Source organism: Balaenoptera ricei, chromosome 17 (genome assembly GCF_028023285.1).
Source record: "Balaenoptera ricei isolate mBalRic1 chromosome 17, mBalRic1.hap2, whole genome shotgun sequence".
NCBI classification, from domain to species: Eukaryota; Metazoa; Chordata; class Mammalia; order Artiodactyla; family Balaenopteridae; genus Balaenoptera; species Balaenoptera ricei.
The window spans coordinates 81240737-81268671 of NC_082655.1; the positions used below are offsets into that span (position 1 = coordinate 81240737).

Sequence of the window (27935 nt, forward strand, 5' to 3'; positions counted from 1 at the left end):
ATAGCTACACACATCCTCGGAAAAGAAAACATCTCACAGGAGTGCATTACTTCCCTCTCAATAGTATTTTGTTGGCCACAACAAATTGAAACTCGATGAAGAATTTTCTCAATAAATAGTTTTTTTAAAATTAGGAACACAGTTGATTTTGACAAGATCCAACTGACTGATAGATGTAATCCCAAATGTAAAATTTAACTGTTCTAATTTTGTTATTTAGAAAGATATATGTTAATTGAAAATATTTTGGATATTTCAGAGCCAGAGAGACTCTTTTCCTTACAGATGAGATATAACAATTTTAAAGCTGCCAAACTGAAAGCGGAAAAAACAGGTAATGAAATCTAATCACATAAGTTAAATTTAATAAATCAGGTTCGTGTATGTATTAAACAACGAGAAAACTTAACCCGCTCTAAAGTCCATCTCTAACAGTGGGTCTTGACACACTCAGTGTAACTATGACAGGCTGGTAGGACGGAGCAGCGCGGTTCCAGAAAGTGGGATCCTTATGTGCAACTTCTGCACAGCACTTGGATAGTTGTCACCTAGAGTTCCTCTAATCTTCACTCTTTGGGATGGTGAGCAACAGGCCTGATCTATTCAACTCTTTAAAATATGCAAAGGATAAGCAACACGAGGCGGGCAGCCTATAAGAAACACTATCAGCCACAGAAGTTGATGGCATTCTAAAGAAACAACTAGCAAAATACCAAGAACAATATTTTTCTTGATAAAGTAATGTGTAACAGCAAAAGTATAGTTATTATTAATAAAAACGAAGTGATGTGATTGAAAACTGGTACTGCAAACTCTCTATGCCACTGCATCATTAAAAAAAAAAAAAGAGACTTCGCTGGTGGCGCAGTCGTTAAGAATCTGCCTGCCAATGCAGGGGACACGGGTTCGAGCCCTGGTCCGGGAAGATCCCACATGCCACGGAGCAACTAAGCCCGTGCGCCACAACTACTGAGTCTGCGCTCTAGAGCCCGCGAGCCACAACTACTGAGCCCACGCACCACAACTAATGAAGCCTGTGAGCCTAGAGCCCATGCTCTGCAACAAGAGAGGCCACCGCAATGAGAGGCCCGTGCACCGCAACAAAGACCCAATGCAGCCAAAAAACAAAATAAAATAAGTACTTTTCTTCAAGGGTCTGACATCTGGTTTCCTTCAGTTTTTTAAAATTTTATTTATTTTTTTATACAGCAGGTTCTCATTAGTTATCTATTTTATACACATCAGTGTATACATGTCAATCCCAATCTCCCAATTCATCCCACCACCACCCCCCCGCCACTTTCCCCCCTTGGTCTCCATACGTTTGTTCTCTACATCCGTGTCTCTATTTCTGCTCCGCAAACCGGTTTATCTGTACCATTTTTCTAGGTTCCACATATATGCGTTAATATATGATATTTGTTTTTCTGTTTCTGACTTACTTCACTCTGTATGACAGTCTCTAGATCCATCCACGTCTCTACAAATGACCCAATTTCGTTTCTTTTTATGGCTGAGTAATATTCCATTGTATATATGTACCACATCTTCAGTATTAAAACTGTATTTTCACTTTTAAAAACAGTAATATAAGCTTTTGGAAGGTCCAACAGTTTTAAGATTTCATACAATAGGAAATGTGCAAGGCAGAAACTTTCTGTAAACAGAAATCCAAAAGTATTAAGTCTAAAAAGATTATGGAAAAACTTACAACAGACCTTAAGGAAGGAATTTAAACTGAGTAGAGGATTACAAGTAATCCTCTTCTTAAGGGATGAATCCTTGAGATTGGCACCAAATTGATTTGGGCAACAAAAGTAATTTTCTAGCTTTCTCCTATGCAAAGGCTATGTTCTACTAACTGCCCACACAAAATTTTACTAACCAGAAAATTCATATAGAGATAAGTTGTCACTTATTTTAAATGCTTCAAAAATATTCAATTTATTCATATTTTATGTGTTATATAAATTTTTATTTAGAATATGCTAGGAAGGTTCTCCTAACATAGTTATACTGTCATATTTTATTAAAATTACTGGAGTATATTAAAATATTAGGATTTTAAAAAGCATTGCTCCCCAGTGCTTATTTTCAGAATGATAGTCAGGCTGTGCTTCTAACTCAGAATGAAGGGGAAAGGAATTCTGCAACATGAAGTTGTAATAATTCATAAATATCTTGCTCTTAGACCCACTTACATGGGGAAGGAACGCCCCCTAAACAATTAGATATCGAGAAAGACAGAGAGAGGATTCTGGTTTATCTGGAAAGCAAGATTAAATATCTTCTGTGCATTAAGTCCTTCATGACAAGAAGTGACTGAATCCTTTTATTACCACATCCTTTTCCTAAGAGATATTTGTTTGGTTGAAGTAAAGACCTTGAATTGCTTTGGAAGCTTCATGAAAACACTCTAAGGCTGTACTTTTTATAACTAAAAGGACAAACAAACATTTGAGGAATCATCAGATCAGTCACAGAAATCATGTACAATTATTTAAAACATTTGACAAATCAGTGTTTTGTTCACCCCTGACATAGAAAATGTAATGCAAATGGTATAACTTAAGGAAAAAATAATAATGTAAGAATGATACGGATGTGTGTGTCACTATGTAAGGACAAAGGGAAATGGTGAGAACTTCCAGAATGAAAAGAAAAGTAATGATGCCTTTGAGCTTTCAAGAGTGTAAATAGGTCAATAAAACAAATTTTAAAAAATGAGATATAAGTAATTAGCACTCTGGGACTTGAAAGATGTTTTGGAAAAACAGAAATAAGTAATTTATGTAACAGTTGTGCATTTATGGAGCTCTAACAGAAGAGTGGGTACGTGCTAGCATATTAATAAATCCAAGAAAATGTTATTAAGATAACAAAAATAAAAGATAAAATCACATTTTAATCAATGATGATCACTGTATTTCATTAAGAAAGGAAGCAGGCTGTGAATAGGGGGCTGGGTGTTCTGGACAAAGGCACTTTTGCTTTGATCTGCCTCTGGGGTTTCCAACAGACCGAGCTCAGTCAGGGGAACCTAGGTCCTCACCTAGAGCAGCAAGACTCCTCGAGTTTACAGTCGGTGAAGACTCTAAAAAAATCAGGGAAATTAATTCTATTATTGGAGGAAAAAAATTAAAACATATTTTAAGAAGCTTGGATTTTAGGAAGTGATTACACATTTTAAAGCAATACATTAAAAAACCAAGAACTGGAATCATTTTAAAATGATGTATAAAATGTAAAACAATCAATAAACCTTTTAAGAAAAACTGTTATTTAAAAAATGAAAAGGGCTACAAATATGTTCGGAAAATGCAGAGACACATCTTTTTTACTAAGATGGTCTCCCTTTCAGAACCTGAAAGACAAGCGTTTCTGCAAACATCAGCACACGATTCAACCACTCTGAATGACGTCAGTCTCCACTGCTCCCCGTGTGTCTCCTCGTGTGATGGTTGGCAGGACAATTACTATTGTAACTGCTTCCACTTCACGCGGGTAGGGCCTGTCCTTCTCTCACCAGGAAGAATCTGACCACTGGACTTGAACCCCTAAGTCCAGCTGTAGGATGAGATCCAGGTCACAGGGACATGGGGGTGTCCTCCGGGGGCAGGTGACACCGGCCCAGTTACTCGTGGTTTTCCTCATTCTAAATGTTCACTTTTGTGACTAATTTTATATTCCTACTTCTGCAATCTTTTTATTAGCGAGGCCCCCAAATTGAGTAAGTGACAGGTGCCATGACATCTGGACACCCCTGGGGACTGACACCCATACCCGAGGGCCTTTATGGTGAAGTGTGTCCAGTGCGGCCTGAGTGTGGCCTCAGTTCATTGTCTAGGCCACTGGCTTTGCCACTTTGTAGAAAATATCTGCTGACCGCCCCTCCTTCTTCCTGGTTCTGCAAAAAACAACAGAATCCTAGTTTTCGGTTTTTTCCAGTTTTCTCTAATCTCCGTACTGTTTGGGTTCTCCTCCGATTGTCCAGTCCTAAGTCTGAGACACGTCACATCTGCGATTTCTACTGGACACGTCAGTAGTCAGATGTGCACACTGTTGAACGCTCAGAGCTCAGGGCCGAGGTCAGGGAGCACGTGTGCCTCGGGGGCGTCAGGGTGGAAACGCCGGGGTGCCCGGGGCGCAGGGGGGATGAGATCTACTGCCGGGGAGTGGTCGGCCTTAGGTAAGAGCGGGGACGGCCGCCAGGACAGGGCACCCATACCCGAGGGTAAGATGCCCAGGTAACCCCGCAGGCTGAGGACCTCGTAAGGAGGCGGTAGGGTCGCCCCCGGGGAGCCGAAGTGTGTGTTGACGTTGCGGGAAAGGAAGGAGCTTTAACCTCCGTCCTGCTGGATTAGGCCAGAGGACGCCCCAAGGAAACACTACAGCGTGAGTGCGAGGCAGAATTAAAGGCTTTTCTGAGGTCCAGACTGCGAAACGCGGTGTCTGCCTCCGGCTCCGTCCGGCTGCACCGCCGGGTTAGGGTCCGAGCTCGGGCAGTGGCTCTGCAGAAAGAGGCAGACGGGCACGAGCAGGGGGCGGGGGCTGCCCCCGCGGCACGTGGCTGACCCGAGGGTCACGGCGACCGGAACGTCTCCTCTGTGACACCTTCCGCCGCCCGACCCCCCCGCCCCCCGCCATGCGGCACGTGGCTGACCCGAGGGTCACGGCGACCGGAACGTCTCCTCTGTGACATCTTCCGCCGCCCGACCCCCCCGCCCCCCGCCATGCGGCACGTGGCTGACCCGAGGGTCACGGCGACCGGAACGTCTCCTCTGTGACACCTTCCGCCGCCCGACCCCCCCGCCCCCCGCCATGCGGCACGTGGCTGACCCGAGGGTCGCGGCGACCGGAACGTCTCCTCTGTGACACCTTCCGCCGCCCGACCCCCCGGCCCCCCGCCATGCGGCACGTGGCTGACCCGAGGGTCGCGGCGACCGGAACGTCTCCTCTGTGACATCTTCCGCCGCCGACCCTGGCTGGGACGGGTCCTCTCCGGCCCGGATCTCCGCCGCAGCCCTGGGGCCGCCTCCTCCGCAGAGCCCGGCCCATCTCACGTGGAGACAGGACGGCCGGCTCTGCCTCCGCTCGCGCTCGCCCTCCTGCCGGGCCGCTCCTTCGTCCTTCAGGTAAGGCTCACAGTCCTGATTCTCGTCTTCCCACCCGAACGCCAGCGCAAACCTCCTACCGGAGCACATCACCGCGGTGCTGAGCATTTTCAGTTGCGGCGGAGGACACACACTGTTTGCACACCTGCGCGCGCTCACACATGCCCTCCCGAGCCCGGGATGCCCCCTCCCCGCCCGCTCGCCGCACTCCTAACCCTCCCCACACGCATCCTCCTCAGCTGAGTCCTTCATGATCGTCTACGTTTCAGTCTGTTTAGGGCCTCCCTCCAAATGACCTTCTAAACCCCCTCATCAGCTGGGCTGTCTGTGAGCTCAGGCCCCTGTACAGTTGTGCTGAATCCCTGGTACCCAGGGGGGCGATCGGCACATGAATGATACTCAACGAATATTTGATAAATGAATTAATAAATAAAAACGCATTCACAAACCAATGAACGAACTGCTAAATCTTCACAACAACCTGTGCTTTCTTCGCCCCACTGAACAGATGAAGAGGTCGACAAGTCCACAGAGCCTGACACATCGGCAAAGGGCAACACATGGAAGTGAGAGTCGCCATTTACTGCCACGTTCCTTATTCTGAACCCTTGCTCTCCCCCTTGGTGCCGGGCTGGCTTTCCCGTTCGCATTTCTTTCCTATTTATCAACACTTATACCAAGAGAGAAAGAAGCCAGAGTACAACGTTGATGGGTACAGATTTTTGAGACAGCCTGCAAGATTCACATCTTTAGATCTGAACTTTACCAGCTGTGTGACCTTGAGTTATTTATTTAAACATTCTTTGCCTCTGTTTCCATATCTGTAAAATGGGAATAATAGGAACTGCCTCACAGTGGTGTAGTAAAGATTAAATATATTATAATATAAGCACTTAGAACAATACCTGGCACTGCACGTGAACTATATATTCCCGGTAACTATTACTGCTTCATTCTTGTTGTTATGGGTGTAGCTTTGGGTCAGAAGAGAGTGGGTTTTCCTGATTAGTGGTCCGAGGCCAGATGTTCCGTGGTCCAGATCACTGAAATGTGCCTTATGTGAGGGACCCCTTTCTGGAGAGAGAGGCCTGCCCCTCGCCCAGCTGCACAGGACTGTTACGTGGTGGGACGGGTGACTGGGTTACAGAAGGTGCCCCTTCGACTCGCTCCCCAGACCCAACCATCGGAGTCTGGGCTCCTTGGGAAGCCAGCCCTCCTCCAGGCACCGATCTGCATGCAGGAAAAGAATCCATTTCGCACTGAGCCTTACGTCCATGCCTCTGTTCTTGTGCTACGTGAAGTTTCCCTTTGTGAAAGACAATCCTCAACCGATAACGCTGTATGTCAAGTGTAAATCCAGGAAGCATGGAACGTGCCCGCTGCCCTCACGAAGAGAGCTTTCCTATATACATGCAAGGGACAGCAGACGTATATTAATCAGTGTCTGAAAATATCTCCAGGCCTCATAACCTAGGTAAAAGTTTTCCCAAAGCAACTAATAGGCTTATATAAAGCAAATTTTATGTGGGAAGACCAATGAGACGGGCTGTTTGATTTTACTCTGGGCAGACTGCTAATACGTGGGCACTTTCGGATACTCACGATACCAGTATAAATTATTATGGCTCTTCTAGAGACAATTTAGATTCATAAACCTAGCCTCTTGACCATATCAGGATATTTCCACCCAGGATGTCCAAAATTCAGAATTTAGATTAAAGGAAATACTTTGGAAGTTAACAAAAGTTTGTGGGCAAAGATCAATTCTTTGCTGGGTTTTTTTTTTTTTTTTTGCCTCTTTAACCAAACATGTGTGTCACCCTAAGAAAAATGTAAGCTCAATGAAAGCAGGGCTTTTTCTGCATTTGTCTCCAGCTATTCAGTGCTTAGCCGATAACCTGGTAAGTAGCAACACTCAACAATTATCTGTTGAATAAATCAAAGAATGACGGTTGTGATATGTGTGATAGAACAAATGCGGAGGTATCCAAATGGCAAAACTCAGGTACTGGCCAAAAAATGAGGCCAAATGATGAGATAGATAAAATAAAACAATGTCATATTTTTTGAAGAATATTAACTGACATAAAAAGCTCAAGTCATATTATATGAAAAAGCAGATTCAAACCAAATTCTAACTTTGCACAGATAATTTTAAAAAGGAGAAATAAAACAATGAGTGTTGATACGGAGCCGGGCATAATTCTTAGTCTCTCCTTTAAACTTGTCCTTATAGACTGCATTATTTTTGAAAGTTCCAAATAAAGACCAGGTAGCTACTTGGAAATAATTTAAGACTAAACGACAATATAGAAATGCAGGCTGGATTACTATTATGAAAAAGTTCTATTAATGTATGGATAGGGTGTGGACAAATAAACTGTTAGGGTAGTTAATTTCTGGGTTTCTTTCTTTATCTTTTCTTTCTCTCCCTCCCTCCCTCCCTTCCTTCCTTTTTTCCTTTATCTCTTTCATTCTTTTTTTTAAATTTCACTAGTTCTTTTTTTGGTAAAAAAATAAAATTCCATTAGAAAGCTATCTCATTAGCTATTTTGGTAGTTACTTTGGAGCTGGGTACGATCTCCTTTTCTTCAGATGCTGGCACATCTTTTAGGAGTTGCCAGAACTGCTTTGCTGACAATAAACTCAAGGGTATCAGAGTTTTTCCACCACTGTTAATCCCACAATAGAACCAAAACCATCCACAGCGAGGGGCAAGCAATGACCTCTGTTTTTATTTAGCTCTTGTGCTCTTGTGAATGTCAGCTTTAATCTAGGATTCTTCTGGACGGAAGAAAAAATTATGAACACTTTGGAGGTAATCATATTTTCTTTGTCTCTCTGCCTTCAGACACTTTTGATTCTATTCATTATGTTGTAAATGTTCCAGCATTTTCTACTCCACTGATTCTCTAACTGGAAGAGAAATAACTGACGTAAAACACAAGGAACTTAGTTCTCCTTGGTTACACAAACAAGGTCAACCTTAACTAGGATTTAATATCAATCTGTAGTACTTCCAACCCTACAGACCCCAGATTGGAAAGGAATGAGATTATTATTTAGGTTTTATAAATCATTCCCATTTTGATTCTTAAAAATGGCCACAACAACTGTTTGGAATTTTACAGAATTCTCAATGACTTTCCATTGCAACAATCCTGTGTACAGCACAGAAATTTAATTGATTTATGACAATTATATATTCGTTTCCACACCCAGAGAGACAACCTAACCATGAGATTTAAACACACCTTTCTTTGCATATACCTTTATATTTTCTGTATTTTCTAATTCCAAGTCTTATTCAAATCTTTCTCTCCTGTATTTTACACAGCAAATAAGACTATGGTAATCATTGAGGTTTAAACTCAGACTATTTCCAGTTGACCTTCTACTTTGTCCTCAAAGGACCCCTGACAAGCTTCCTCCTGTTTCCACTGCCCCCCCAGATGGAGGAACCTCGGAATCTGCTTCAGAATTATCGAAGCCGAGCATTTCTCTTCACTCTACCTTTTCTCTTACGTGTTTTTCTTTTCTTTGTCTTTACCTTGTATTTTCCTTCATATCCATGCATCACTCGTTTTCATGAACTACCTATTAGCCCAGAACCCCTCCTGGCCGAGGAAAAGCCATTACGATCATCACTGCTTGCTGGTCCTACCTTGAGAACCTTGCACATAATCTCGTAAACTGAAAACGTTTTCTCTGCTCGGGTCCAGTCCCACGTGGTCACCTTGAAAAGATGAGAAACTAATACATCATTTGTTTTAGAAAGATGGCCCCTGCTTTTCTCTTTATTATACGCTATGGTGCACACATGAAGCTTCACACATGCACTAGGCCGTCTCTAAGCTGTGAGGTTCTCCTCCTAGACGTCCTTGACCTTCAACAATGTTTCTGTTTCCTTTCTCCTAAGTTTCACACCATTTCTCTTCCTCTTTCAGCACATGTTTTATATTATAAACAAGAATTTACCTTTGCTCAGTGTCTTGATGTGTTTTTAGTGTGTGCATTCTCTCTACATAAATACTAAGTGTTGTTTTTTTGGGGTGGGATTAATTTTTTTATATGGGGAATAGAGCCAATATTTTGGGTAACTGTAAATGGAAAATACTAAGTGTTCATATTTCACACATGTAATAGTTTTTTCTCCATTTACCACCTGTTACACACAAAGAATACTAGATACCATATCAACTCTGGCTTTGATTTTTAAGAAAGATATAGTTTACATCAGGAAGTCACTCCATGTTCTGAACATCGTGAAACACCAAACAGTGAAGCTGTTTCACTTGTTTGTGTCTGAAACATGTATCAGTCATAAGAAATTATTTGGAGTAGGAATAATGTACAAGGTATAAATATTTATGTTTTTTTCCCCTGTCTTCTGGGTGATTTGAACTTTGTGTAGACATAGATATTCGAAATTACAGCAAGTCTAACCTGATCATGCCAAGACCCTATGTAGTATTAGACCTGTAAGTGAGCGGTCTGGCATTTAATATTTATAGTCAATAAATATTCATTGAGAATCTACTGTTGTGTAAAGTACATGTTTCCAAAAGCAAGACCTTAGGTGCAGTAGATCGCCATACATATTTAATACGAAGCCTGATGACGAGATATGGGATGTAACAGATTAGCACAAACACCATTGACTTGACTTAGGCAGACCTGTGCCATGTAGATAAACACATTCAGCCTGTCATAAATGTCGAAACAGAGATGGCTTCTAGGTTTTTCAAGGGTTATAAAGCCAACGTTTAATGCCAGAACATATATCTTTAGCAAGAAATTCTCAGAAGCATTTGGACTGTTTTCTATTTGTTTCTGTATCTTATTTTCGAAATATATTTGTAATATAGCATTTGTTACTGTTAAGCTGATGCCACTCTGTTGTGATAATATCGGAAAAATAAGGAATGTTGAACAGAAACACTTACTGGAGGCGCCAGAAACTTATAAAGACACGAGCCCCTCAGGGCTAGGAATGTCGGCGAGTACACGCGGTCCTGGAGGGGGTCTTGTTCCCGTGTTTCACACCAGCCCATGTAGACAATCTGCAAGGAAACGGAACATGATTACCTGTCCAAAAAGCCTCATTTCAGGTGGCTTATGTGGTTTTTTTGTATCTTTTGTGGTATTTTAATTTTCTCATAAAATTATCAGTTTAATTGATGCAAAATGTATATTAACCAGATTTACCTTCAATAAATGAGTGTGAACCACTCATAAGATTTTATAATATGTTTCCATCAATGTTTATCAACAAACAAACATGTTACCTTCACGGAACCAACAATTACGTTGATAACTGATTTCTCAAGAGAAAGAATGAAAGCCAGAATATCATGGAACATAAACTTCAGTGTATAAAATCAGAGCAACAACCAGCCTAGAATTTCATATGCAGCAAAATTATTATTCTTTCCATGATTTAATAGGGCTAACCCAAATTTAGGATAATGTTATGTATCTATATTTATACTGATGGATTAGGTCTGAAAGTCACAGCAACTGGGCCCTGCTTTCTTTCAACTGACAAATATATTCAGAGAAGAGAAATATTTTGGCTTATAGTATATCACTAGTCTAACTTTGTGTTTGCTTTCCATGGGGGAAAAACCCCCAACAAAACACCTTCCTATTTACACGTAAGTCGTCCTCAACCTGAGAAATATTACAGGGAGGTCAATGCAGTTAAATGTTGCGTTACCATTAGCTCAGAATCACATATAAAATTATTCGGAAGCAGATGTACATATCTATTGTGCTGTTTGTTGCCTCAGCAACAATTAGGTTGAGATTCTTTTGCTTTAGAAAGTGTGAATGTCTTATTTTATGGTGACAATTAATATATTACGTTCGTCCCTGAGTATTTAAGGGTTCCGCACTGACGGATTCAACCAACTGAGGATTGTAAACACAGTACACAATCCGCGGTTGTTTGAATTTGCAAATTGGAACCCGCGGATATGGGAGAGGGGTTTGTGGCACTTGAGCATCTGCAGGTTTTGGTTTTGGAAACAGTCCTCTGCAGGTACCAAGGGACAGCTGTATAATCTGGATAATAAAAATAGCAGTTAGACAGGAAGAAGCAAAAATAAACATGTTGCACTGGTCCCTGTTTGCAGCATAAAGACAACTTTGTGGGTATTAATGACTATTGACACTAGACCCAGTAGGCATGGTCTACTCTATCTTGCTATCATATTGTACAGAAACAATTGCTTTTTTTCTTTTTCCTTCAAAAGCAGATTTAATCCTCAAAGAAACACAATACTGAGCAGATTATTCAAAACATTTGCTAAGATCTTTTATGACAAATATATGGAACACACTAGGTAATGAAATGGAAAGAAACATAGAAATGCTATTTTTAAACTTTGGGAACATTTTACCTGCTTTAAAACGTGATTCAAAGTTTTTCCTTGTTTTCATTTCTTTTTAAATTTAGTTATTCCACTACTACCTAGGTTTGCACATTGGTCCTTAATTTTGTTCCCTTTAGCTATTTTTAACTTTATTTGAAGGAGTTCATTCACAAGTCTTTGAATGAAATTAAGAAAACAATCTCATTCACAATAACAACAAGAGGATAAAACACTTAGGAATAAACTTAACCAAAGAGGTAAAAGACTTGTACACTGAAAATTATAAAGCATCAACGAAGGGAATTAAAGATACAGATAAATAGAAAGACATCTGTGTTCATGAACTGGAAGAATTAGTATTTTAAGATATCCATAATATCCAAAGTGAACTACCAATGCAATGCAATCCCTATCAAAATTCATACGGCTCTCTTTACAAAAGTAGGAAGATCATCCTAAAATTCACAGGGTACCACGAAAGACCCTGAACAGCCACATCAATACTGAGTAAGAAGAACAACCTAGAGGCATTGCATGTGCTGATTTTAAAATGTATTACAAAATAGCAATAATCAAAGGAGTAAGATACTGGCCTAAAAGCAGATGTAGACCAATGGAACAGAATAGAAAATACAGAAATAAACCCATGCATATATGGTCCACAGATCTTTGACAAAGGTGCCAAGAACACACAATGGGGGATGGACAGTCTCTTCAGTAAATGGTGTTGGGAAAACTTAATATCCACCTGCAGAAGAATGAAATTGGACCTTTATCTTACACAGTATAAAAAATCAGTTCAAAATGAATTAGATTCTTAAATGTAAGACCTGAAACCATCACAGTTTTAAACCATTATGCATTTCTGACAGCTGGTGAGGCTTTGATCCTTCACTTCTAATATAAACTCAACCCAGTGTGCATACCTGTGCCCTGAGGCACATGGCAAGGATGTTCCTTGTAACATTATTCTTAGTCCCAGCCATGTACAAATGGCTTAAAATAAACCATGTACCCTCCAATACATTCTGTAGATGAATATAGTAACAAATTGTGATATCATAAAGGAGCAGTATACAGCAAGGAAAATGAGTACGTTATAGTTACATGGAACAACAGAAGTGAACCTCACAGAACACAGTGTTGAATGAAAGGAGATATACAACCATATATATATATATATATATATAAAACCTATATCAAATATATATATATATATATATATATATATGATTTGATTAAGATTAACTGTAGTTGTGTTTTGCAATGCATTCTTGGCTGGAATAAAAAGTACTTCAGTAAAGAAGACAAACGGTCAGGATAGTAGTTACTCTAGCAGCCTGCAAGCCAGTTGTGCGTGGGGAAGAATACAGAGGGGGAGACAGAATCTAAACCGGAAACAACCCACTTTTCTTGACCCAGATTGTGGTTACACAGGGGTTTGGCTTTTGAATAATCAAGCTGTACATAAGTTTTATGAACTTTCTATACATGTATTATATTTTATAAAATCCCATTTTTAAAATAGCACACACTGTGTATTATTAACAACGGTTTTATAACAAACTCATCTTAAAAATAATAGAGTTTTGTGAGTTTTATAGGAAGAAAGTCTTCCAACGAACGACAGGGTTAAATCGCCCTGTCATTCTGGGGCCATTGCCATGATCTAAAATTTTAGTTATGAATTATATCAACTTAATCATTATATTATTTCTCAATTAAGTCAGTCTTTCATTTTAATTCAATTTGATAAAACTTACAGTTTCTCTGTGTTTATGACTTCTCTGCATTGGCAAGAGGAAAAAAGAGATTAAAGTGGTGTACATAATCATGAGAAGGAAATATTTGAGCTTCCTAAGACTGTGAAATTTGAGTTTGCTGTCTCTTCCCACCTCTATAATTTGCTGGAAGCTGAAATATTAAGAATGATATACTGATAGTTTTCAAGAATTATCTTTAAATACAATTTTATTAGTTTGAGCTGAGTATAGCTTGGAGGAATGAGCTGAAGATGTAACTAATAAAAATGGGATCATCGGATCTGTAAGGGATATTTCTTCATGCTTGTTCTCCGGCCAAAGATCGGCCTAATCACTGTCTATGCCAAGGAAAAGGGTTGTTCTCAGTTCTGCAGAAAGACCAAAAGGCACTTGCTGTTTCTCATCATTACCTTGACTCCTGTGAAATGATTATATGGTTGAGGAGACATAATGCATTTTCAGAAAATTCATCCTACACTTGTCACAGCAAATAATAACTCTAAAGAAACACTGTATCACTTAATCTTATTTTCAAAAAAGAAACAAATGAGCAGTATAGGCACAAGGATATTTCAAATAGAATATTTTAGAAACAAGTAGAATTAAAAGAAAATAGTTTCCTATACCTATGAAATGACAAGCGAACTGCCAACCATGTATCACACACTTTTCAGATAAATATTTCGAAGACTTGCCTATTTTTTCAGCTTTATTGAGGTATAAATTGACAAATAAAAATGTAAAATAAGGACCAGGGCAAGGCGAATGAGGCATTCTACTTGAATGCACCAAAAACACTCAGTAACCAAGACAAGTAATATTTTAAAAATTCAAACTGCAAACTGTCACCAGCAAAGCCCATTAACAATTCCCAGGAAATAAAAATAGAATCTGGGTAATAAAATAATGGTGTTATAATTTAGAGACCCATTGACAGGCCAACTTTCTCCATCTCGCAGCCGGTATTGAGGCCAGGGTGTACTACATAGGAAGATTAAATGTTTTCGGGTTGGGGATGATACCCAGAAAACTTCCAATTCTGCAGAATGCACCCTAATGGCCTACCCCCAAACAAAAGGGGTACTGGAAGGGAGAATCCCACACAGTCCCCGCAGCGGGGTGGAAATGGCAGATCCTGGCCACTACCCTCCAAGGCACATGGTTTGAACAGATGTTGAATTATGGGGCCCAGGGGCTCCTAAGCAGGCGCTCTGACTGACCCTCAAGGAGCTCTGGCAGACATTGGACATAGGGGGAAAGCCTGTAGAATTCTTAGTCAACACTGATGCCACTTACTCAGTAATGAACACGAGATCAGGCACACTCAGTCACAAGAGCTGTAAAATAATGGGGGTATCAGGGGAGGCCCAAGAATGAGCATTCATAGAGTCATTAGAATACAAATTGAACAAACATACCCTTACCCATTCCTTCCTATACATTCCCCAAAGCCCTATACCCATGCTAGGAAGGGATTTTTAAAAAATGTAAAATATTAAAGTGATTTAATATACACATATATTGTGAAAGAATGCTTCCCATCTAGTTAATCAACATATCCATCAACTTGCATATTTACTTATATATATGTATACACACACACACACACACACATATATATATAATGTTTGGTGAGGACATTTAAGTTCTAATCTCTTAGCAAATTTTAAATATACAATACTGTGTTATCAACCATAGTCACCGTGTATACCTTAGGTCCTCAGATCTTGGTTATCTTATACATGAAAATTTGCACCCTTATACCAATCTCTCCCCATTTCCTTCACCCCCCCAGCTGCTGGAAAGCATTTTCTACCCTAAATTTCTATGAGCTTGACTTTAATTTTTTTTATTCCACATATAAGTGATACGGTGCATTATTTATCTTTCTCTTTTAGCATAATGCCCTCAAGCTTCATCCATGGCAGGATTTCCTTCATTTTCATGGCTAAATAATATTCCATATATGTGTGTGTACATATGTATATGTGTGTGTGTGTGTGTGTGTATATATATATTTATATATATATAAACTTGCATGTCCTTTATCCATTCATCTATTAACAGTTTGTTTCAATATCTTGGCTATTGTAAATAACACCACAGTGATATGGGAGGGCAGATATCTCTTCAAGATCCTGTTTTCATTTCCTTTGAAAATATACCCAGATGTGGCATTGCTGGATCATATGGTAGTTCTATTTTTAGTTTTTTGAGGAACCTCCATACTGTCTACCATAGTGGCTGCACCCGTTTACATTCCCACCAACAGTATAGGAGGGTTCCCTGTTCTCCACACCCTCATCAATACTTATCTCTTATCTTTTGATTTTAGCCATTATAACAAGTGTGAGGTGATATCTCACTGCGGGTTTTGATTTGCATAAACTTTTTTAAGTTACATGTGAAAACACACCCAATACATGAAGCCTGTGCTGCACAGCAACATTTTATTCTTTAAATTTTGATCATTTTATTGCACATTATCTTTTCTTGTTTTAAATAGACTTTATTTTTTAGAGCAGTTTTAGGTTCCCAGCCTCACTGAGTGGACGGGACAGAGACTTCCTGCAGACCTCCTGCCCTGACACCTACAGCCTGTGCGTCTCTGCCCACTATCAGCGTCCCCCCACCGGACGGCACACTTGTTACAACTGCTGATCCTACATAGACACATATTATCGCCCAAAGTCCATGGCTTACGTTAAGGTTTGCTCTTGGTGTTGTACATTCTGTAGGCGTTAACAAATGTGTAGGGACACATATCTACCACTATGGCATCATACAAAATAATTTCACTGCCCTAAAACCCTTGTGCTCAGCCATTTCATCCCTCCCTACTCAACCCCTAGAAACCAATGATCTTTTTACTCTCGCCATAATTTTGCTTTTTCCAGAATGGCATGTAGTTAGAGTCAAACAGTATGTAGCTTTTTCAGATTGACTTCCTTCACTTAGTGATACACATCTAAGTTTCTTCCATGTCTTTCATGGCTGGGTGGCTCATTTCATTTTATCACTGACTAGCATCCTACTGTCTGGATGTACCACAGCTTACTTATCCTTTCACCCACAGAAGACCAACTTGGCTGCTTTCAAGTTTGGGCCATCATGATAAAAGTGCTGTACACAGCAATGTACAGCTTTTTGTGTGGACATAAGTTTTCAACTAATTTAGGTAAATACCAAGAAGTGTGATTGCTGAAATGTAGAGTAAAACTATACTTAGTTTTGTAAGACACAACCCAACTGTCTTCCAAAGTGGCTGCACCATTTGCATTCCCACCAGCAGTGGATGAGAGTTCCTGTGGCTCCACACGCTCACCAGCATTCGGTGCTGTCAGTGCTCTGGATCTGGCCATTGTAATAGGTGTGTAGTGGTATCTCGTTGTTTTAGTTTGCATTTTCCTGATGACATCTGATGGGGGCCATATTTTCATATGTTTACTTGCCATCTGTGTATCTTCTTTGGTAAGGTATCTATTAATGTCTTTGGCCCACTTTTAAGTCAAGTTGTTTGTTTTCTTATTGTTGAATTTCAAAAGTTCTTTGTATATTTTGGATAACAGTCCTATATCAGATATGTGTTCTGCAAATATTTTCTCCCAAACTGTGGCTTGTCTTCTCATCCTACTGATAGTGTCTTTTGCAGAGCAAAGGTTTTTCTTTTAATGAAGTTCAGTTGAGCAATGATTTCTTTCACAGATCCTGCCTTTGGTGCTGCCTCTAAAATGTCATCACCATATCCAAGGTCATCTTGATTTTCTCCTATGTTGTCTTCTAGAGGTTTTATGGTTTTGCATTTTACATTTGGGTCTGTGATCCATTTAGAGTTAATTTTTGTGAAGGATGTAAGGTCTGCGTCTAGTTCCACTTTTTTTTTTTTTTTTTTTTTGCATGTGGATGTCCAGTTGTTCCAGCACCATTTGTTGAAAAGACTACCTTTTCTCCACTGTATTGCCTTTGCTCCTTTGTCAAAGATCAGTTGACTATAAGTGTGTGGCTCTATTTCTGGGCTCTCTACTCTGCTCCATTGATCTATTTGTTTATTCTTTCACCAGTACCACACTGCCTTGTTCACTGTAGCTTCAAAGTAAAATTTGAAGTCAGTGAGTGTTAGTCCTCCGAATGAGTTAATCTCCAGTATTATGTTGGCCATTCTGGGTCTTTTGCTTCTTCATAGAAACTTCAGAAGCAGTTTGTCAATATCCACACAATACCTTGCTGAGATTTTGATTGGAATTGGCAGCACTTAATAATAATTTTTTTTTTTTTTTTTGGCTGCACCAGGCAGCATGCGGGATCTTAGTTTCCAGACCAGGGATAGAACCTGTGCCCCCTGCAGAGGGAGTGCGAAGTCTTAACCACTGGACTGCCAGGGAAGTCCCTAACAATTCTTTTTATATATGTATCCAAAGTTTTTTTGGGGGGGCAAAAGGGAGGGGGATGTACTTTAGAAGATACAATATACCATGTAACAACATATTCTAATAAAGAATAAAATGGAAGCAAATGGTAAATTCTTGAAGCAAAATTATCATAGCACACGAAGTCCTTCACATTTCTTAACATGGGCCCACTAATTTGTCTTTAACTTTTTCTCAGCCAAAGTGAAGACAGACAGACTTATCTGATCTCTCTGGGCTGGTGTGGCCCTCGGTCCCTCAGTATCAGTGTCCTCTGGGAACCTGTTAGAAATGCACAGTCTCATGCCCTATGCCAGACCTACTTAGTCGGAAACCATGGGGCTGGGGCCCAGCACTCTGTATCTTAGCAAACCCTCCGGCAGATGCTGATGCTGCCTCGAGTTTTGACATATTTATCGCTAAGTCAGGGAGTAAACCATCTGATTATGTTATAATCCCAACAGCTGGTGAGGCTGTGTATTACTGAGAATGGTGTTTGTTACTTAGGACAGAAGAAGCCATAAGGAAAGTATTCTAGTACTGCTGACCCTTGAACAACGTGCATTGAACTGTGAAGGTCCATTTATATGTGGATTTTTTTCAACGGTAAATATTACAAGACTACATGATTCTGGTTGCTTGAATCTGCACTTGTGGAACCGTGTATATGGAGGAAACTTGGCTACAGAGGGCTGACTGTAAAGCTATATGCAGATTTTCCACGGAGAGGGGGTTGGCACCCCTAACCCCATGTTGTTCAAGGTCAACTGTACTTGAAAGAGAAAAAGAAATGCAGGGTTCTTGGTGAACAGGGTATTTCCAAACACAACAGTGGTGGACAAGCTTGTTGAAGACCCATCCCACTGCCAGGAACAGCTGGAATAAAAGAGGCAAAAAACCTAAAATGCGGATAAAACCATTTTAGAAGATATTTCAGTGTTATCAAGGCACAAAGACGTAAGCAGCCCAGCTCCTAGTGGAAGGAAAGCTCAGATGGGTGAGGACCCTTTCGGGGTCACTTCCCGGCTTCAGGGTCTGTCCCTTGTGAGCTGGCTCCTGGGGGCTGAAATGGTGGGTCTCGGTAGATTCAAGGTTTAAGTCACACATGTCGGATTTCAGTTCCTTCCAAGAAAAAACTCAGCAGGACAGAACATAAGAGTAAACATAAATGAGTAACAGGCCAGGCCTCATAAAGATGGGAGCCTCGTTCACAAGCACTCAATCTTGATTGGGGTTAAATTGTACTTCTGATTTTATTTTGCCAGAAATAAAAGTAACACTCTCTGAAGGAAGATAACATCCTCTGGAGCCTCAAGTCACATATATGATTTTTACATGCAACGTCTACTCTTTACGCAATATTGAGAAGCCATACAAGGAGGCAAAGTTAAATAGAATTCAGAAAATCAGGAGAGAAAAGAGAATAGGGGAAGCACACATGCATAGAGGATTCAGATTTTGGATGTACCAGATCCAGAGTTTAAAACTTCTGTACTCAGTATCCTCAAAATTTAGATGACTAGTTCAAAAATTGTATCAGATAACTGGAAATTACAAAATAATAAGACACACACCTAGAAATAAAAATAGAAGAGCTGACACTTCAGCTCAGTATCAAGATGTGTAGAAGTTTACATAGAGCTGAAGAGAGGAGCACAGAATTAAGTGAATTTAACACCGCATACGAATCAGCATAACAATCAGTTGCATTTCTATGCTCAAGGGGTAGACCATTTTTCGACCCCTTGAGTGTGTGTACGTGGGTGTACACAGCTGATTAGCAGAAGTTTAAACGTTACAACTAAAAGCAGGTGGAGTAACAGATGCTTCCCGAGGTCACAGTGATCGAAGATGGATACAGAGGCCAGAGATTAAGAATCCTCGCGGTACTCCTCCCCCTGCAGACCTTCAGAATTCACCTCAAATCCCTGAATCAGGGCTTCCCTGGTGGTCCAGTGGTTAAGAATCCGCCTGCCAATGCAGGGGACACGGGTTCGAGCCCTGGTCCGGGAAGATCCCACATGCCGCGGAGCAGCTAAGCCCGTGCGCCACAACTACTGAGCCTGCGCTCTAGAGCCTGCGAGCCACAACTACTGAGCCCGCGCGCCTAGAGCCCGTGCTCCGCAACAAGAGAAGCCACCGCAATGGAAGCCCGCGCACCATAAAGAAGAGTAGCCCCCGCTCGCCGCAACTAGAGAAAGCCCGCGTGCAGCAATGAAGACCCAACGCAGCCAAAAATAAATAAATAATAAATAAATTTATATATTAAAAAAAAATCCCTGAATCAAAGGAGCAGAGACGCGTGTCTCCCAAATCACAACCACCTCTACGATCCACCGGCCTTTATTTCAGACTGCAGCACGCAGGGCCCCTAAGAACCACGTCTGCTTCTGATCTTGTTTCCAGCCGACTGTGACGCGAGCGTGTCTGCTCTGATGGCAACCACGGCGCACCTCACCGGCGTGTCCCCTCAGCATCTTCGGGGGGCAGCCTGGACCGGGCCCCCCGCCTCCTACTAGGGGTGCCCCCTGTCTCCTCCGCCCCTTGTTCACCTGCTCAGCGACACCCTCCCAGCACCTGAGGCCATTTTGCTTAAGAAACGGGCCAGACTATGTCCCGTCACAGCCTTGACGTTCTGTGGCCTCAAGGCCACCCTCCCCCTGGGAGCGAGGCCGGTCCGCCGCCCACCCGCAGGGCAACAGCCAAGGCCTCGGGCACTTCTCCCGGGAAGACCCCTCTCCCGGCCGCGCTGCTACCGTCGGGGCCTGCCGTCTGAGGAACGTCCCACCAGGTGATCTTATGTTTGTGGCGGCTCTTACAAAACGTTTGCTGTGTTAATGTTCCTTTAGGAGAAATTTAAAAAAATGAATTTCAAGGAGAGCTTTAAATGGAAAAAAAAAAAAAAGTTGTAAAATGAGCTCGATGTCCCCTGAGTGGTCAGGCAGAAGCGGAAAGTACTGCTCACCGTGGGGAAGGGCACCGGCTTGATCGCGAGTTGACAGGTGAACTTTTGTCACGCTTAGATGGGCTGCAAGAACCCGGCTCCTCTCCCGCCTGCAGCCGCTTCCCTGAAACCCTCTGCCGAGCCAGCGATTCTGGAGCAGCGCCGGGCCCCTCGCACGGGGACCACGGCCGGCGCTCGCATTTGTCACCGCAAAGCGCTGGCTACAGGGGCTTCTTGAAAGACACGGAAATTTAGCAGCTTGGGGCTCTGCCAGGGTGCTTTGGAGAGAAGCGATCAGGCAAGGGGAAAGGGACCCCAGTGCCAGCACGAGGGAGCGGGTAGAGGCAGGGGGCCGGGGGCGCGGACAGGGCTGGGGCCTGCTTTCTGCCGACCTGTCGGTGTCACCTGAACCACGTTGCTCTCCTTAGGCTGGCTTTATCTGACAATTATAAAGTAAATCTGGGCCACCGTGATTCACAATTAAAGAGGAAAACTCTCTCTCTCTCTCTCTCTTTATATATATACGTATACATACACACATATATGTGTATACGTTCACAATTCAAGAGGAAAACAATATATATACATATATGAATACATATATACTGTTTTCCATATGTATTTGTGAATTATATATATACATATTTGCCAAGAGATATAGCAGATATAAAGGCACGCAAAGCTTCTGTGTATAAAGGTAACATTTTCAGCTGATTGTAACCTGTGCCTTTTTCCTTTCCCCACTCCAAAATTGCAGTAATTCGTTCAAGCCTCTGTCATAAACATCTGGGGAACAGCAGTGAACTGAATACGCAATGCAGTAGTACAACTTAGATTGCACTTTGGAGGACTGAGAATAAAATAGAAAAAAGTAAAACATTTGTTATGTTATAGAGCAAGGGACTGCAAGGGAAATGAGGTAAATGAGTCAGGGAAGGGAATACGGGAAGTGCTGCGAGGGGGCTGGCATTTCCCACAGGGTGACCGACCACAGGGTCTCCCAGAGGGGATATTTGAGGACAGGTGTGGAGGAGCAGAGAATCCGCCAGAGGGCAGAGCATGGAGACAGAGGGACCACCAAGGCACCGTGGGAATGCAGGCGCCTGCAGGACCACCTGGGGGCTGAGAAGCCAGGCAGCTGGAGAAGGTGGTCTGGAGAGAATAGCTGATGATGAGATGAGATTGACCATGACCTCAGATGCGCCCCCCGCGGGCCCCGGGGGGCCCTGGCTTTACTGAAGGACTCACGGTGGAGATATTTTGGACGGTGGAGCTGAACTGAAATTGTGTGTGTGTGCGTGTGCGTGTGTGCGCACACGCACGTGGACAGAGATGCAGGAGCGTTAAGTGACAACTCACAGGCGCTCGGTGCCTGTGTCTCCGCCTTTAGTAAGATGAAGAGTCGGGGAAGGAATGAGGCACCACTTGTAGGAACTACAGGATCCAACGATCCTGCACAGGAGACCCAGGGAGCACAGGAGGTGAGAAGAATGCAGATTCAAAGTTGCAGGAAGAAGCGGCTTGCAGGTGCCCTTGACTGGTCTCTGTGGACCTCTCCATGTTTAGAGTGGGAGGCTGACAGAGGGAGCAAACGCCTGGGGTGCAAACAGCACAAACCAAGACACCTCTCCGCAGGGGACGTGTCCCTGCCTGAGTCTAAATACAGTCCTCCTACGGCTGAAGTTTTCACGACACAAATTATTTTGTCACGACACATGTTTTTCAATTAAATTTCAATACTTGCTTTTGTATTGCTGAATCAACGTCTCAAGCAATTTGCCAAATCTCATTTTGGTGGTGAGATTAAAATGTGCTCAAGCCCACAGTGACAGCACCCAGGACGTGTCATGGTTGCAGCCACGGAAACAGGAGGACACGTCATGAGGACTGGTCGTGAGAAGTGAAATCCCGTTTGTCGCTTAACAAACACCTTTGCTGATAAATAAATGTCTATGGAGAAAGGAAACTCTCATCAGAATGGTTGGTTGAAAAGGTTATAAGTCTTAAGGCATCATTATAACCTAAAAGATCTGTTAATAGTTACAGGTTATAAATATTCAGGCCTGGGGGTTTCATTGATACTTTATACTTTATTTCAATATAAGTATTTCTTTAAATATGTATTACTGTAGCAGAGATGTAGTGGAATTTTGCTGTCAAAAATATGCATGCAAATAGGACATCGTAGGTAGGATTGTGGAGGATTCTGTGGGGATCAACGAAACGTGTTTCAGTAGACTAAGCTAATGTGTATTTGAAATTAATATGGAAGCAATCAAATCAAATCACATTTCTTACAACCCATTTTAATTTCATTGCTATGCTGACATTACAATTTTTTTCTACTACATAATTTCAGAGGAAGAAAACCAATAAGTTCCACATATACAAGAAGTTTATGAAGGGAATCAAATTACTAAAAATTTAGAGAGCTTATAGTGAGGCTCAGCCTAATTTCCTATTCTGATAAACACCAGTGACTACAGGACCATTGTGAAAATAAATAAGCCATTGAAATATAGAAATAGTTTTTTCTGAAAAGCATTTTTGTCACTAACAGATATTTCATAACAGAACAATTAGTTTCTCCTTCTACAGAACTTTCAACTTGTATTTCCATTTAGTGTATTTTTAGTTTCTACATTTGCATAAATAATACATTCTCCTTAATACCAGGCTGTAGTTAAATTCTTACTCAATTGAAATGATGTTATAAAAACTCCAATAACTGAATAAATAAAAAACAAACAAGAGCAACAAGCATTTTTCAGCTTTTTGAGCATAATCACGATCTTCTTCTCTAACCTCAGTTAATCAAATCAATCATGAATACAGATCTGGACAGAGGTAATCTACACATAGAGTCAATGTTTATGACTTTATAGAAACCTGATACTATTTCACTGGTGCAGGAAAACCGCTGTTATAGCAAACCCCATCCTAAACTCTGATTCTAATTATCAAATAAATTCTCAGTGATGTAAAACTGTCTAAAGCGGAAAACTTGAGAGAGGTTTCTTCTGTTGGAAAGAATGTCTGCTGAGCTGAACTACGGTTACTTCCTCTTCCGGAATGGAGGGGGGTGTCCATAGAACCTCAAGAAGATTCTCAAGAAGAGCTCAGCTCCTGAAGAGTAACTGCTTTCCCTCATCCTCTATGTACGTACCGTGTAAGGTGTTTTCTACTAAGACAGCGGAGGAGAGACCTTTTCCTGCTCCTCCTGTTTCCACTGGAGTACCCAGTGTTTTATAAGAAGATTTTGGAACTTCACTCCTTGCTTTTTCACTCAAAAACATAGCAGAAGGCAGATGGGAAAAACCCACATTGTTACATGATAACTTTGGATCTACATTTATTTATAAATAATTACATATTTGGTACTTTATACTGGCGCTTCATCTTCAGATACCAACACCTGCATTAGTTTCCTGTTGCAGGAATGTAAAAATTACTGCAAACTTGGTGGCTTAACACAGCACAAATTTGTTATATTACGGTTCTGTTGGTCAGAAGTCTACAACCGTTCTCACGGAGCTGAAATCAAGATGTCAGCAGGCTGCATTCCCATTTCTTCACCTTTTCCAGCTCACAGAGGCTGCTTGCATTCCGTATCTCATGACCCCCTCCTCCATCCTCAAAGCCAGCACCTAGGCATCTCTGCCCTGCTTCCATGGTCACACAGTCCCTATAATTTCTTTCTCTCTCATTCACTCACCCGAGCCTGGAAAGGTTCTCTGCCTTTAAGGACTCATGTGATTTCACTGGATAAACCAAGATAATACGGGACAATGTCTCCGTTGCAATATTCTCTACCAAAATTACATCTGAAAAGTCCCCTTTTCCATGCAAGGTAATATATTCATAGGTTCCAGGGATTAGGACATGACACCTCTTTGGTGGCCATTATTTTGCTTCTCATATTATTGGTGACATATTCTTTAAAGCAATGCAAAAATCAGTGTGTTGAGAAAATGTGCTCGAGAAACTTATCCTTGATACATTAGTGTGGATTCAAGGAAATATTTCAAAGAGAATTACACTGTGATATTTTTAATTAATTCTTGCATCTTAAAATACTTTAATTAGACAATAACTTAATATCCAGATAGAGAGTTATATTTGAATAATTCTTTGAAAAATTAAATAAACCCAACATTGATATGACTCATTTAGATACGTTAGCAAATGGTGCAAATTGATCCTGGGATGTTTTGTCACTCATCTTCCCTTGTCAAAAAGATAAGGCATCCAATTCTGTGTCTTGCTTGGATCAGAGATAAAATAGGAGCCTGTCATTGACTGAAGACTGTACTAATTGCTGTGGTGAAACACGATTTATGAAACCTGTATCGTAAGCCTGTTTCTGCAATTCACTTGCCTCCTGACCTTGGGAAAGTCATTTAACCAAGACTGTATTTTAAGCTCCTCAAAAGTAAGGATGAATTATTTATATTGGGCCATTAAAACCTAAAAAAGTTTAGCTTATAGACATAACAGAAAGAGAATGCATTGAACAAAATTAACCTTTTGAGGTCTTTCTCTGTGTAAAATGAAAAAACTAAACTCAAGAATTTATAAAGCCAACTCTGAATTAAAGACTTATAAACTTATGTTTACCGGGGCGGGGGGGAAGAAGGGGGAGGGATAAACTGGGAGATTGGGATTGACATATACACACTACTATGTATAAAATAGATAACTAATAAGGACCTACTGTATAGCACAGGGAACTCTTCTCAATACTCTGTAATGACCTATATGGGAAAGGAATCTAAAAAAGAGTGGATATATGTATATGTATGACTGATTCACCTTGCTGCACACCTGAAACTAACACAAACCTTGTAAATCAATTGTATTCCAATCAAAATTAAAAAAAATAAAGACTTTATAATTGTAATGAATATGACTGTATAATAAGAAACTTTTATTCATCACAAGTCACCTGAGCCCAAAGCAAGCAAGGATAACATGCTAAGATTCAGAGATAATTTTAGTAATGAAGTTGAAAAATACAGCGAGGTATCCAGAAGGGCTACGTATGCTAGGCTTCTTTTCAGGTAAGTATGACCATGTGATTAGAACCACCAGTGGGTTGGGGGCTGAGGTGATGGGGACCACTTCCAGGCTAGGCTCCTGTATCCTATTCTTCCAACTGGATGCATTTTGATACCAAGACCCTGGCAGGTGGCGGAGCTACAGGACGAGTTCCCGGATCACAGTGAGGAAAGAATTTGCCTGTCTGTTCAGAACACCTATCTTGGACTGTTAGCGAGAAAAAAATTAACCTTATATTGTGTTTGAGACATTACACTTTTGGTACTCTCTGTTATGGCGGCTTACTCACACTAACTAATATAACGGTTAGAGAAATGAGTATTGTTATAATTAATTAATTATTTTCTCAAATGTTAAAAGCATTATTATAATTCTTTAAAATTGCTTTTATGATCTAATGGTATGGGGGTCTATCTCAGGAACCAAGTATAGGTATCTCCTCAAAACTTAGTGTCTTACTTATGCAAATAGAAGACGATGACTACATTAGTTCTCCCTTTCTAAGATGTCATCAAATCCTTATTGGCCACCTAATCTTGCCAGACACCATAAAGGATATGGGAAATGAAGAGATTAATTCATGCAACTAGTACTAGTTGAGTCTCCAGATTATCGTGGGATCCTGTTCTAGGTGATCACGCAGAAGTTTTAAGAGAATCCCTAAGAATCATTTAGAATTTTTGAAGGACTAATAAATCTATTAAAGAGAATAAAAGATTTTTAAAAAGTGACACTACCATGCCGCCTGATGGCCCATAGCTCTGCATAATGCCCTTCTCTTAAGTGTACGTAGGAAATGATGAATAGCATAGATGCCACTTCCTTAATTACATGGTGACTTTATATGGTGACGATGAAGAGATATTGCATATGTAATTAAAGCCTCTAATCAGTTGAGTTTAATTTAATCAAAAGGAAAATGATCCTGGAGGAGCTGAATGACGTAAGCCCTTTAAAGGAGATTGGAAACAGCAGGGACAACGCCCACTGGCCTTAAAGAAGCCAACATGGTGGAGAGAACCATGTGTTAGGAATGGCGGGCAGCCTCTAGGAGCCGAGGGTCTCGGAGGACTCCAAGCCTCATGTGACATAATAGCGGAGGCCAGAACCATGACTGCAGCCTTGTGAGACCCGAGCAGAGGATCTGGCAAAGCCAAGCTTGGACTCCTGACCAACAGAAACTGTGAGATAATAAGTGTGTGTTGTTTAATGTCACTACATGCATGGTCACTTGCTGTACCACAATGGAAAACTAACACAGATTTTTGTACCAGAAGTAGAGTTCTGCTTTAATAAATACCTAAAAGGTGGGAGCAGCTTGGAATTGAGAAGCAGTGGGTGGAAGCTGGAAAAGTATGGGGTGAAGCACAAGAGAGGGAGCCTAGATCACATCATAAAAGCCTGCATCAGCTGGAACTGACTGTGGGTAGAAATCTGAACTTGGGGAAGCTACCTGCCAAGAGAGCTCAGAAGAAAGTCAGGAACGTGTTACTGGAAACTGGAAGACAGTGTAGCAGCAGGAAGCTTGGTGAAACTGTTTCCTGCAGTTACGCGGAAGAAAAACTGTCAATAATTATACATACCTGGTTACACACCTATGCAGATTTTCAGCAAAATGTTGAAGATGCTGCCTGGTTTCTTCTGGCCTTGCACATAAAATGTGAGAGGAGGGAAGGAAGGGAAGAGCTTGGTGAAGAACAATCAGATACAACGAACCAGGGCTTGGCAACTCTGAATATTCTCTGCTTCTCCAGATGCCCAAATACGATAAAAGTTGGGTGGCTCCTGAAATTTTAGCACAGAGGAAATCCTAGGTGTGTGATCTACAATCTTTCCCCCAAATCTCAGAAGGATCAAAACTTCTCGCGGAGGGTCCTTTCCAGGGATTAAGAATGTGCTCAGCGACCTCATCAGCTAAACTGGAGGGTCTCTAGGGGTCTTAAGGGTATTGTCTCCAGACATCTCAGCAGAAGACTGAGAGAGACCTTCTCAGAAAGATCTGTGAAGTCAGCTTTTGCCCTGAAGAGTGAATGCTTTTGAAATCTATGAGAGACCTAGGAATTAGTAAGAAAGCTGTTTCAGCAGAAACACCACCAGCTTGACCCACAGAGGGACAGAGCGAATACAGAATTAAAAGAGCCTCTTGGAATCCCTAAATTCCCTTAGCAGGAGGCAGTTGATGAAACTACTCAGGTGCAAACGTGGGTTTCCTTTCATGAAAAAGGAAAGAGTGATTCCGAGGATCAGGAGCCCAGAGGGTGGAGTCAAGAGCG

General features: G+C 41.4%; 1 protein-coding gene across 1 annotated transcript in view; it reads right to left on the reverse strand.

Moving 5' to 3' along the window:
* SNTG1 (syntrophin gamma 1) overlaps window positions 1–27935 on the reverse strand; it is a 472569-nt gene that overhangs the window by 48216 nt on the left and 396418 nt on the right. Inside the window, exons 14-15 of the mRNA XM_059901577.1 lie at window positions 10061–10177; window positions 8779–8850 (exon numbers count right to left, since the gene is read on the reverse strand). Of these exons, the coding sequence (XP_059757560.1) occupies window positions 8779–8850; window positions 10061–10177 (189 nt within the window). The remainder of the gene's footprint in view (window positions 1–8778; window positions 8851–10060; window positions 10178–27935) is intronic.